The following is a 13,982-nucleotide window of genomic DNA, read 5'->3' as shown; positions in this document are numbered from 1 at the left end:
AATTCTTGGCGGTATTGGGTTTTATCATATGCGTTTTGTGATTTTAACCATTTATGATATTTCTGGGACAATACAATACCTGGGAACCGAGATGTAGGGAAGTAGAATGCCATCTAGGTGGAAGCAGATCCTCAGAAGCTTGGAGGTTCATTCGAAATATAAGAAATGAAAACAAATAATACAAACCTTCAAATGATTGATTTAAAGAAATGGAAAACCCACTACAAAGAAGAACTTCAAGAAAATAGAAAGGAATACATAAATATATCACCAAAACACTACAACCATCTACAACTTAAATGGTCCAAGTCGTAGAATTAAATGAGGAATTCGTTGAGAGAATGATTAAATCACTAAAAAATAAAAAAGAATGTGGTCCAGAAGGAATCCCAGCGAATCTTATAAAAAATGGAACTGCAAAATTGATCAAACTAATAACCATAATTTTCAACAACTACACAAATGGAGAAAACATACCAGAAAATTGGAAAACAGGATGGATAACCCCAATACACAAAAAGGGTAACAAGGAAGACTGCCAGAACTATCGCTGTATTACTGTAACCAGTACCTTTAGCAGATTATATGGGAAAACTCTAATAGAAAATGAATAAGCACCTTTAGAGATCAAACAACAAGCAGGATTCCGAGCAGGAAGATCCTGTATCGACCACACCTTCACGATCAACCAACTCAACAAAAAAAAGTAGCCAGAGACAGAGAAATACATCTACTATTCGTCGATCTAACTAAGGCATATGATACCGTACCACTTTGTAAATTATGGCAAGTCCTGGAAAAATCTCCTATTAATATAACTTTAACAAAAGCAGTGCAACCATTCTAACAATATCCAAGCAAACATTAAAATCAACAGCAGATTATCCAATAGCTTCATGGTGAATAAGGGACTACGACAGGGATGCAGCCTATCGCCAACACTGTTTAAAATCTATATAAATGAGGTCTTGAATAAGTGGCGGAAATTGTGTTCTGGAATGGGGATACAGCTAAACGACGACTCAACACTATACACACTGCATTTTGCTGACGATCAGGTGGTGATTTCCCAGGATAAAGATGATCTAATATTTATGACAAACCGGCTGTTTCGAGAATACAAAAAATGGGGCATATACGTTAATATAAAGAAAACCAAATATATGTGTATAGGTAGGGTTACCATACGTCCGGATTTCGTCCGGACAGTCCGGATTTGAAAGACATGTCCGGATTGGCGTCCGGATATGAGAAATGTCCGGATTTTTTCTTTTCTAAAAAAAATGAAAAACACTTGGCCCAGCGGTGGGAAATTTCATTCTGCGCTAAATCAAATGGTTAAGGCTACAAGATGATCCTACCTGGAAAGAGATGGAAGAGAGCTCTTTAACTATAGTCAGCGTTGTACCGAATTCTGTCGATGGGGATGAATTATTTGATGAGCGCTCGTCACTTCTCCAAGTTCTAAAAAAGCTGAAACCTAAATGGACTTTACTACCTAAATAAGAAACCCCAAACACTCATGACAAATGGCAAGAAATATTAGAAGCATTTTCTAAAAGCAACGTTTTCTTTACGAATATTTTTAAAATAGGAGAATTCATCTTTTGTCTGCCCGGTACTTCGGCTCCTACTGAACGTATCTTTTCGATGATAAATTTTATATTGACGGCTGAAAGAGGAAGATTATCTCTGCCTGTTATAAAGGAGCTTCTTAATATTAAAGCAAATTCTGTAATGTCATAATCCGAATTCCATGACAAAATAAAAAATGACAAGCCACTTTTGAGAAAAATATGTCTTCTGAAAAGTACGAAAGAAGAACAGATGAAGAACATCCTATCCCTGGGCCCAGTACAAACTAAGCATTTCGCATACAGGTACAATGTAGAGGTAGCAACACAGTCAAATTCACATTTTACATTTTCTACATCCCCTTGGACTACCCCTGTCCGGATTTGGCCTTAATAAATTATGGTAACCCTATGTATAGGAGGACAGAAAAGTGAGTTAAAACTAGAGGATGATATGGTTATCGAGCCAAGCTCTGATTATGTATACCTTGGAACGAGAATCCAACAAAATGGAAGGACAGAATTCGAAATAGAGGAAAGAATTATGAAAGGAAAGAAGGTAATAGGAGCTTTGAACTCACTACTTTGGTCAAAAACCTTATCAAAAGAAAAGAAAACACAGCTTTATAATAGCATCTTTAAAAGCGTGGTACTGTATGGATGTGAAACCTGGTAACTGAATAAGCGAACAGAACAGAAGTTGCTCGCACTGGAGATGGACTTCTGGCGAAGATCGACCTGCATCTCCAGACTCTCACATATAACGAATGAACGGGTGCGAGATATTATGAATAGAAAAACAAACATAATTGAAGTCCAACAAAAACAACTTTGTTGGTATGGCCATGTACAAAGAATGGAGAAACATCGACTCCCAAAGCTAATAATGGAATGGCAACCCCCGGAAAGAAGGAAAAGGGGCAGACCGAAAACAACCTGGATAAGTGGAATCCAGAAAGCCATGTCTGAGAGAGATCTCCGACCAGGAGTTGGACAGATCGACGCGGCTGGAGAATAGGAACCGGAAGGCGCAGGGCGCTATAAACCGGTGTTATATATATACAAAGTTTTTTTTAGGTTTTTGGGATCATTTCAAACAGAAAAGGTCTTTAGTGACTTCTCTCTAAAGTTGGTAGTTTTTGACATATAAGCGATTAAAAATTTAAAAATTGCGAAATCAGCCATTTTTAACCTTCAGAAACTACGTGAAAAACTGAAAATTTCGATGTTGCCAAGGTAAGAAGATATTCTTTGAACATCGATTGATGAAATCCCGAAGAGTTTTTTGCAATCCAGTATCAAAAACCCCTTTGTTTTTTAATTGCTAATCAACGATTTCGCAATTTTTAAATTTTTAATCGCTTATACAGTGCGGTGGAATAAGTGTTGCCCCCCCCCCCCTGTTAACTTGTTTATTTTAAGAATATAAGCAAAACGCTCGGACAGGTCGATTTTTAAACTAATCATAATGTATCATAGCATCAACGTTTCGAACTTTACGCGATCCCTCTTCAGGTGACAGGCATAACTTTGATTTCTTTAAATGGTAAAGTACATCATGTGATACCTCATTTAACAGCTTTTAAAATACTGATTTCAAAAATGTATAATACTTTAATCCTTTTTGAGATCGCAGGCCCAAAATTTCGGTCGAACTATCTTTAAACGCATTTATTTTTTTTCGAATTCTGAGAAAACTAATAAGTATTTTTGAAAAATTTAAACGCAGAATGAAAGATTAGATTATTACCGAGGGCTGACAGTCCCTTAGAATAAACAAAAAGTTTCTGTTGAATGATATATTTGAAATTAAAAATCACACTAAATTTTCTCTTTTTTCCACCACTGTGACTTATTAAAATAAACATTATAGGGGTTCTCAGGGACTTTGGACCATCGAGAATACTGTAATATTTCATTCTGCGTTTAAATTTTTCAAAAATATTTATTAGTTTTTTCAGGATTCGAAAAAAATGATTGCATTTAGAAAGAATTCGACCGAAATTTTGCGCCTACGCTCGCAAACAGGATTAAAGTATTATATATTTTTGAACTCAGTATTTTAAGAGCTTTTAAATGAGGTGTCACATGATGTACTTTCCCATTTAAAAAAATCAAAGTTATGGCCGTCACTAGAGGTATCGCGTAAAGTTCGAAACATTGATGCTATAATATACTATGGTTAGTTTAAAAATCGACCTGTCCGAGCGTTTTACTTATATTCTTAAGATAAACAAGTTAACAGGGGGGGGGGGCAACACTTATTCCACCGCACTGTATGTCAAAAACTATCAACTATAGAGAAAAGTCATTAAAGACCTTTTCTGTTTGAAATGATCCAAAAAAACCTAAAAAAAACTTTGTTCGATGCAAAAAAAATAATTTTAGGAAAAAAAACAAAGAAAATACGCTTAGAAAAATTTTGACCCACTTTTGGACATGGCAACATGCAAATTTGTTAAAAGGGGTCCTTTTTGAGTAAGATTGTGCAAAAAATCCGATTCGGAATATTTTTCCTGGCGGATGCGCAGTGGCTTTCTGGACTATATGGATGTTTTTGGATCCACATATCTGCGACAGAGAGAAGTATGCGAGTATGCTCCTCGCTGCCGTCCTCAGTTATCTGTACGCCCAGGTATGTAAGCTGTTTTACTACCTCGACATTAGAGTCGTCTATTGTCAAATTCTGCAAGTTTCTCAGTGACCTTCAAAACAGTGATTTTTGTTAAATTCAAACTTTTCGTAAATTTTGGAACACCTTTTATATCTTTCGTTGTTGATGCTAGTCTCAATTTATAAAGAAAAGAGATATTAATCCAATAATATAGGCAATTGTTATGGCTTTGACTTCGATAATTTTGTGCGTTGCTGCAAGTAAGCGATAGATGTTTTTAAGGTCATAGACGGTAAGAAAATACTAGTATAATAATAATAACATAACAAATCTGCACAGACAGTTTATATTTGTACAAACTTAACACTAACATTGAATCTTATTCTCTAAATAGAAAAAAAAACGACTTAAAAAATCTTTATATAAACACACTAATTTTTCCACAGTTACACTGGAAACTACGTTGATTACATCTCCAGAAATATATTGATGAAACTAGTAGTGATTGTGTATAAAGAGGAATTTTTATGTACAAAATTTTTTGAGATAAAATGGCATTTCACTTGATATATTTTTTAAAATAACAGTATTTACAAGTTTACTGCATATGTAAAAGTATTAAATGTACATGAGTTAAAAAATGATAATTTTTAAGTTACGTGTAGAATATTTTATCATCCTATTTTTTTTTCTATAAATTCCATTGCAAGTCATCGACGATAAAACTATATCCTCCTAGAAGTATCTAATATATTATTAGTGTTGGATCCGATACAAGGTCGATCTGCACCAATCTGTTTAACGGATAAAAAAGGATGTGTATGTACTTTGTACGCACGTAAGAAGTTATACATACTTCTATTATATAATTTCAACGAAATAAATAATATATTAACAGGTTAGTTGTATTTTATTTAAATATTAAACTTTCTTACCTACCACTTTCAAAATTTTTTTATAAAAACCAAAAATTAAAAAAATATATGAATCATCCGGGATTGGAACCCGGAACCTCTCGATCTCTGGTCCAATGCTCTACTAACTAAGCTATCGAGACCCTTGTAAGTGACGTCTCGGATATAATTACACAACACGGTGAGAAACAGATCAAGTGAAGTAGAAAAATGTTATACCTAGATATTTTATTATCTTACTACCGAGGAAGACAAATCCAAAGACACAAAAATTATAATAAATAATACATTTACTAAAAACACTAATATATTCTTTTAATGACTTATTTACGCTAATATATACATACCTATCTTGAAAGATTAGCAACGAACTACATACTGTCTGTGTGCGCATGCGCCAGGGAATTATAAAATTTCACTCTCGATCGTAAAGAAGTATAACTTCAAAAAGTATTTGATATGTAATTAAGTATGTTAAAAATTATAAAAAACAAGGGGTATCCAATATAATTTTGTCCTGACTGTAATTCACACGTTCGGTGCCCATGATGACAGTATGTCGTTATGACCATTTCATCGAGGGTACCGACTACTATGAACTATTTACGTTCATGGTACCAGCCATGTGGCGTTTGTTCAAGATGGGCACCGAACGTGTTAATTAATAATAAAAATTACTTTTTTTATAAATAAAAAAAATGGTTCGTCTCAGACAGATAGTATTTTAAATTTTTTGGATTATTCGAAACAAAAAAGGTCTTTTGTAAGTTTTCTCTTAGTAATCGTTTTCGAATTATTATAAGCAATTTGAAACTAAAAAAAAAAAGAATGTGTGTGTACTTTGTACGCACGTAAGAAGTTATACTTCTATTATATGATTTCAACGAAATAAAATACTTTGAACAGTTTATTAAACTAATTTTAATACTTACCACTTTCTAAAAATCCAAAAATTAAAAAAAGACAGCAATTGTCAGAATTTGAACCCGGGACCTCTCGATCTCCAGTCGAATGCTATACCAATGACGCTATGAAGGCATTATTTTTACGGTTTCTCGGACATTGTGACAAATCACGGTAACAAATAGACGAAGTGAAGTACAGTCGAACCCGCTTATTAGAATACCGGTTAAAGGAATATCCCGGTTTAAGGAATAGAAATTTGAGGTCCCACAACATTTTTACTAGGCTTATATGATCGGTTATTAGAATATCCCTGTTATTGGAATACTTTTTCTTGGCACAACAGCTATTCCAATAAGCGGGTTCGACTGTATTAAATATAAAAATGTTTTAATAATAGGTACATATTATCTTACTCCCGAGGAAAACAAATCCAAAGACACAAAAATTATAATAAATATATTTACTAAACTAAAAACACTAATATACTTTTTCCACGCCTTTTTTGGACTGATACATACATAACTTAAAAGATTTAGCAACGAATAACATACTGTCTCTGTGCGCATGCACGCAGAATAATAAAAATTCACTCTCTATCGCGCCTAAAGAAGTCTAACTTCAAAAAAACGAAAAATGACTATTTTACGGCTCAAACACATAAATAAAAACTATTATTTTTGTAATCATCAAGTACCTAAAATCAAGTTCAAACCTTCTTCTATTAGGTCTGGATAACAATGTTTGCCATGTTTTGTTCTAAAATATATATTTTTTTAATTGTTAATGAAGAAGGTTCCTTATGGGAAGACGGGATCGGGCTGCAATAAAAACTAAAAAACAATATGATACAATGAAGTAAGTCCAAAATACTTATCAAGAACTGATAAAATAAGGTTTTAACTTGAATTTAGGTACTTCGTAATTTCAAAAATGATACTTTTTACTTATGTTTTTAAGCCTTGAAAATCGTCATCTTTCATTCTTTTTTCAGTTTTTAATTGTTTATAACTCGAAAACGATCAACTTAAGAGAAAAATTACAAAAAAACCTTTTTTGTTTCGAATAATCCAAAAAATCTAAATTAATATCTGTTCGGCAAAAATTTTTTTGTTAAATTTATAAAAAAAAAGTATTTTTTTAATTATTAATAAATTGTTACAGGCGTGACAAAATTATATCGATCACACCTTGTTTTTTATCATTTTTAACATACTAAAGTACATACCAAATAATTTTTATCCATAAAACAGATTGGTACAGGTCGACCTTATATGTATCTTTGACTATATAGTTTTCCTTTCAATTCACGGGTCAGATATTTAATTTAAGTAATCAAGGCCATAGTAATCTTCGACATACTGGGGGATGTTGAGAGATGTAAAAATTAAAATCTAAAATATTTACAGTATCTAAAAATTATGTACAAGTGGGAAATCGTGAAAAATCTTATTAAGTGGTATTAAGAAGATATAAAAATTAATAGAATTAAAATATCAAGCATCAGACATGCAGATGATACCATTTTGATGGCAGACTCTTATTATAACACAATTTAACATGAAAATAAACAGTGATGACCTTGTCTTCCAATCACATCGAATGGTAAAATCTTGGAACAAGTAAAAACAACAAAGTACCTGGGTTGCTGAATAAAACAACCAACTGGGCCCGAATGTTGAGATTAAATACAAAATATGAACAAACAAGAAGCGCACTCATACAAGTAAAAGGACTACCATGCGACGCACACATCAACTTCGGACTTAGGATACGGCTACTGAAATGTTTGGCCAACTATGATATAGGAGTAGAATTATGGACACTAACAATTCCTACCATGAACAAGATAGAGGCATTGAAACATATTGAAAATTTTCTGGACTGACTATCAGTCATCTGACCAAGAATAATAAGTACAGTGTTTTTTTAAGATAATACCACCATAATCCGGTCTTAAATTTCTATGAAGTGATATTCACCGAGTGATATTCACCAAGCAAAGGTTAGGAATTTTTGTGAACCATTGTATTTTGTATAATAAAAATGGTAATGTGCTTTGCCCCGGATTGTAAACACTATAGTGAAAGAGGGATATCGCTACCTACATTCTAATACCACGTATGAGGATTTTTAGGCAAAAGAGTTAGAGGTTGGTTCTGAGTATATTGCGCACGCTCTACTGAACTATTCTAATCCCAAGTACGAGAAATAATGTTTTCTCGTACTTGTGATAAGAATCATTCGGTAGAGCGTGAGCAATATACTCAGATTCAACCTCTAATGCTTTCGACTAAAAATTCTCATACGTGGTATTAGAATGTAGGTAGCGATATGTAGATTCTTTGTGTTTCCAAAGAAAGTGTTGAAAATAAGGGGTGAATTTCATTACTAAGGCAAGAAAATATGTAAAGTGAAGAAAAATAACTCAATTTTTGCCCGTGGGGGGCGGGGAGACCAAAGTCATAGATGTCATTGAAAGAAGCTGTAACTTAAAATGGAAATGGGCTGGACACGTTGCCAGAATGAAGGGCGGAAGATGGACTCGTAAACTAGTTGAATGGAGACCAAGAGCCGATAAACGTACCAGAGGAAGACCACCAACACGATGGCAAGACGACTTACGAAGGACAACAAAAAACTGGGTACAGCAAGCACAAGATAGAACACTTTGGAGACAAACAGGGGAGGCCTATGTCCAGCAGTGGATTGAGAGAGGCTGATGATGGGGGGCTTCTTGCAAATTGTGCCACCCACCATGAGAAGCACTGTCGACATGTCATATCCCCTCCATGTCAACTCTCCCAGCGGATTATGAAAACTAATGTTTTGCATGAAAATTATATTTTTATTTTAATTACAGTTTTGCCTACGCTCTAATGCCTAACATACAGTGGGCGATAAAATTATTATAGCCACCTAGTAAAATTCAATGTTTTACAGAAAGGGTATATAATTGAGCTGTATTCGCGGTGTGCAAGTACTTGGAGGGGATACGAGAAACGATCGTGCGCAAATAGCGGAGAAATCTTGCAACATTCCTAAATGAATCATATTGTCAATTGAAATTATCAAATTGACATACAGTTCATACCTACTGTCATTGAAGAAGAAAAATTATATGTTGCTCCACAATATTGATATGATAAGCAATTATTATATAAAAGTAAATTTAAATAATTGTATTTTGCTTGCAGTACTGCATTTTAATAATTAGTTTTCTTTACTACATACAATTGTTACCTTTTAATAACATAATCTAAATCTTACTTTTTTTCTTATATTTTTTTGGGCTATGGCCTTGACAATTATCCAGCAACCAGGACTAATATAATTGGCCAATATAATTAAAAGTGCGAAAAATATTGCTGAGCTATGAAACCAGGTGTCGCTTTTCCGAACTTGCACGGTCCCAATAATATATTAAGGAGGTTGTTTCCATTTGACTGTCTTGTTACACTTTATAAAAGTGTAATAAATAGTGGCAACACGCGTGTGTGGCAATGCGTGACTCAGATGCCATTGTCTGTCAGTGCTGCCCAACCTAGCTTGCAACTCGTGTGCCTATTATTTTGTATTCTTGGTGTTTAGAGTTATAATAAACTTTGAGAGTTTCCATTGATCTTTGGTGATATTCTGACAGTCATATATACCATTTTTTTATGAATTTAGTAAACATTGCAAGTTCGTTACACTATACACTAGTTGTACCAGAACATCTACGCCAGTCAATGGGAGCAAGAATAGGTTATTACCTCCGAATTCTATCCTACTGCATGGATTTTAATGAAATCTTGGGAATAGCCGATGTGTCTTTTATCTTGGGGATGGTTCCCAACCGGCCTCGGGGGTGCGAAATTTTTTAATTAAAATAACCACGGAAGTGGCTAGAGCACCTAATTCTAAGCAACAACTGTTCTATATTTTTTTTTAAACTCAATACTTTTTGAGTTATTCGTGGTTGAAAATTGGCCATCTATATTGAAACAACACCTTTTCGAACAGTTTTTTGCGAATACTTGAAAAACTATGCATCTAACTAAAAAAAACTATATAAAACATTTTTGTAGGTTATAAAAAAGAAAAGAGATTCGTTCCTTCCTAAATCTTCTACTTATAACAAAAAAAGAGATATGTTAGGTGAAAAGAGTTTGTTTTTTTTTTGAGCATTCTCAAATTGGTGTATTCAACTTGAAATAGCAGAGAAAAGGTCGATTTTAGGTGTATAATAATATTAATACCTTTTGTAGTGTTTGAAGAGACCTTTAAAATGAGCAATATTAAAGGTAAATTACGTTCCAACTAAGCGAGATATGCAGCAAGAAATATTGATGACTAATGTATTTTAAGAAAAAATGAGACGCATATTTAACCCCCATTCACCAGAATTTAAGTGCATCGTTTTCCTTCTACAATACCTTGTACTATAGTGTTATTTCTACGTGCAAAAAGTTGGACGGATTTAAAATGAATGGTTTTTGAAAAAAAAAAATAAGATCAAATTATAGAGCGCATATTTAATTTTTTTAAATCTTTTTTCTCCATGTAACTTGAAAATGATAAGAGTTACAGTAATTAAAAATAAAAACAATATTTTTATTTAAAAAACTACATTTTTGTCCGATATCTTTTTTTCGTACCTCGTATCATTTTCGAGTTATATGGAGAAAAATGAAGATTTTTAAGAAAATTTAAAAATGCGCTTTATATCTTGATCTTATTTTTTTTCAAAAACCATTCATTTTAAACTCGTCCAACTTTTTGAACACACAAATAACACTATAGTAAAAGGTATTGTAGAAGGAAAACGACGCATTTAAATTCTGGTGGATGAGGTGTATACACTTCTCATTTTTTCTTAAAATATATTAGTCATCAACTTTCTTGCAGCATATCTCGCTTAGTTTGAATGTAATCGACATTTACTATCGCTCATTTTAAAGGTCTTTTCAAGTACTACAAAAGGTAGTAGTATCATTAAACACTTAAAATCGACCGTTTCTCTGTGATTTCAAGTTGAGTACACCGATTTGAGTATGCACCAAAAAACTAACTCTTCTCACCTACCATATCTCTTTTTGCATTATAACTAGAAGATTTATGAAGGAACGAATCTCTTTGTTTTTTTATGAGCTACAAAAATATTTTATATAGTTTTTTTCGTTAGATGCATAGTATTTAAGGTATTTGCAAAAAAACTGTCTGCAAAGGTGTGATTTTTTGATGAAAATGGCCAATTTTCAACCACGCATAACTCAAAAAGTATTGAGTTTTCAAAAAAATATATAGAACAGTTTTTATTTAGAATTAGGTTCTCTAGCCACTTCCGTGGATATTTTAACCAAAAAAATTTTCACCCCCGAGAAGGGGTGGAAACCACTTCCAAGATGAAAACGCACATCGGCATTGGCTAGACTTTGTTTCTTGAGCTATTCCCTACTTACTGTGAAAATATCAAGTAAATCGATATAGTAGGATGGAATTCGGAGCCAAATACCCTCATTGACTGCCCTAATCATAGGAAAAGCCAAAAACATCTCACCAAGGAAAATAACAGAAATAAAAACTTTATTATTCAACACCAATCACTCCAACAGAAACATAGCATACATATTTAAAGTTTCAAAGGCAAATGTGGACCGTATAAAGAAAAAACTTACATACCATTATTAAACAAAAAGTAAAATTTTCTGAGGTGGCTCTAATAATTTGATCACCCACTGTAACAAAGCTGATATTGAGACTGAAATAGCTGCTGTGAGTTTAGTATTAAATCTCGTAAAAATATGTTTTAAACACCTTATGCGATAGATCTTGTAGAAAAAAATATATCACTGATTTAGTAACCTAACTGTCAAATTATATTTTTAATTTACCTCCGACGCCCCTGATGGGCATCAGGAGTAAGAAGAAAAATTTATCCTATAATTTTCAAGGAAATACCATTAAAATACTCAGTTTGGACGCTTATCCGTAGCAATTTTGCTTAAGTTTATTCCACTATCAGTTAAATTTAAAACGTATTCCCAATTTTAAATCAAACATTTTCGTCAAAGTCCTCATTAAAAGTTACTTTCTTTCTCTTCGCGTCAGGACTACTTTCATCCGTAAAACTATCTTCACTATCATTCCGTTTGCGCTTTTCACCTGCCACTTCGTTATCCTGAACCTCGCACGATGTATCTAAATTCACAATTTCTGATTCTTCGTTATTTGTGTACGACATGTCCTCAAATGCGGCGAGTGTCTCTGCAATTCTTTTATTATCGTCCTCCGTCATACCAAATTCAAGATCGTCGTTTTTTGATTCATCCGGATTTTCTTCGTTGTCTGCTTCTCCATTGTCTGTTTCCCCATTGTGTGCTTCTCCATTGTCTGTTTCCCCATTGTCCGTTTCTCCGTTGTCTACTTCTCCATTTGCCTCGTTTTCTTGCTGCTCAGTTACATCTTTATTTCGGCTCTGTTCCTCTTCCGTTTCTTCTGTGTCATTGTCCTCGATGTCTTGACTTAGATCTTCCTCTGTGTTCTCGCCATTTTGCTCTGTAACATTTAAATGAATAGTTATATCCACTTAAAAAAATAACTAAATAATATGTTAAATCGTTATACAAGAATCCAATTTTTGAATATAGAGTATGTCCCTGTATTGTCCAAGTAAAAAATACTGTAGAATAGCTTTAAGCCGGTGAAATATGATATTCTTCAAATATAGATGTTAGGTCAAACGTTTAAGAAGCGGCCCTTTGTGAAAGCATCTGTGTTTTTACGGCCAGACCTCCCGCATATCTATTCACAAGTTTCGTGCAAAAGATTAGTTTTAGTTCGGTAGCTAGCAGTGTATTAGTACTGGAGTGTACGTGTGATAAGTGATACGAGTGTTTTGTTTGCTGTAATTATTTTGAATATTGGTTTAGTATTTCGTTTGGAGAGTGTCAAGTGTTGATTATTGTAATTTAATTAATGTGAATAGTGATGTGGCGCCCGTGGGATAATGTAAATATCGCGTACGATAACGCTGATATTGTAGAAATTGCCAGTGCTAGTGTGAATGTAATTACTAAAAAAAAAGAGATTGTAAAGAAGATTCGAATGCATTTAAATGCAGAAACACAGCAAGTATGTTTGAATGTATACAAAAATCTACGTACGAAATTCGGCTTCGATGAAACACTATTGGCACAAGCCACCTCTGATTTAACAGAAATTCCACTTTCTACTGTATATAAAATAGTTAAAAATGAACCCTATCATCGCAAGAAACGATGTGACTACAAATTTTCAAGACCTTTAAATCCTTCACTTGTAAAACTATTGAAAACCACAATATACGACTGCTACAAAAGCAATGAAATACCTACAATAGAAATAATAAGAAAGAAATTGGAAACAACCGGTCGAAATATGAACTGCTGTGAGAAAACTCTTCAAAATTGGATAAAAAAAATGGGCTTTAAGTTCAAAAAAATAAATAAACGTCAAGCAATTATGGAAAGCCAAAGAATAGTCAACAGACGTAATATGTACCTAGAAGAAATTACTAAATATAGGCAAGAAAATAGGAGAATTTATTATTTAGATGAAACTTGGTATGATACCCACGATACAGTAAAGAAAGGATGGACAGATGGTTCAAGCATGTGCATACCAGAAATGCCTGCAAATAAAGGCTCGCGACTAATTATTGTACATTGCGGAGGAAGTGAGGGATGGGTTCCGAATGCTTTAAAATTATGTGGGAAGAAAATGGAAGATTGTAACGTTGACTACCACAAGAATATGGAAGCTGACATTTTTGAAGATTGGTTTGAAAACTCGCTGATCCCAAACTTGGAGAAAAACAGCGTAATAGTGCTTGACAACGCTTCCTATCATTCCCGACAACTCACTAAAATACCAAATACATCTTCAAAAAAAGCTGACCTACAAAATTTTTTAATGGAAAATGATTTGTATTTCGAAGATTTTTACACAAAAAAA

The 13,982-nt window shown here is 33.5% G+C and overlaps 1 protein-coding gene across 2 annotated transcripts in view; it reads right to left on the bottom strand.

Annotated features, from left to right (window-relative positions):
• Positions 1–4,518: 4,518 nt before the first annotated feature.
• The window catches only part of LOC114332677 (glutamic acid-rich protein), a 70,676-nt gene continuing 61,212 nt past the window's right edge, over positions 4,519–13,982 (bottom strand). For both annotated transcript variants that reach the window (XM_028282506.2, XM_028282505.2), the window contains exon 7: positions 4,519–12,545. In XM_028282506.2, coding sequence (XP_028138307.1) covers positions 12,043–12,545 — 503 coding nt within the window. In that variant the 3' untranslated portion in view covers positions 4,519–12,042. The remainder of the gene's footprint in view (positions 12,546–13,982) is intronic.

Source organism: Diabrotica virgifera, chromosome 1 (genome assembly GCF_917563875.1).
Source record: "Diabrotica virgifera virgifera chromosome 1, PGI_DIABVI_V3a".
NCBI classification, from domain to species: Eukaryota; Metazoa; Arthropoda; class Insecta; order Coleoptera; family Chrysomelidae; genus Diabrotica; species Diabrotica virgifera.
Note: the sequence above shows the minus strand (reverse complement) of the source record. Positions and strands in the feature narration are given on the sequence as shown.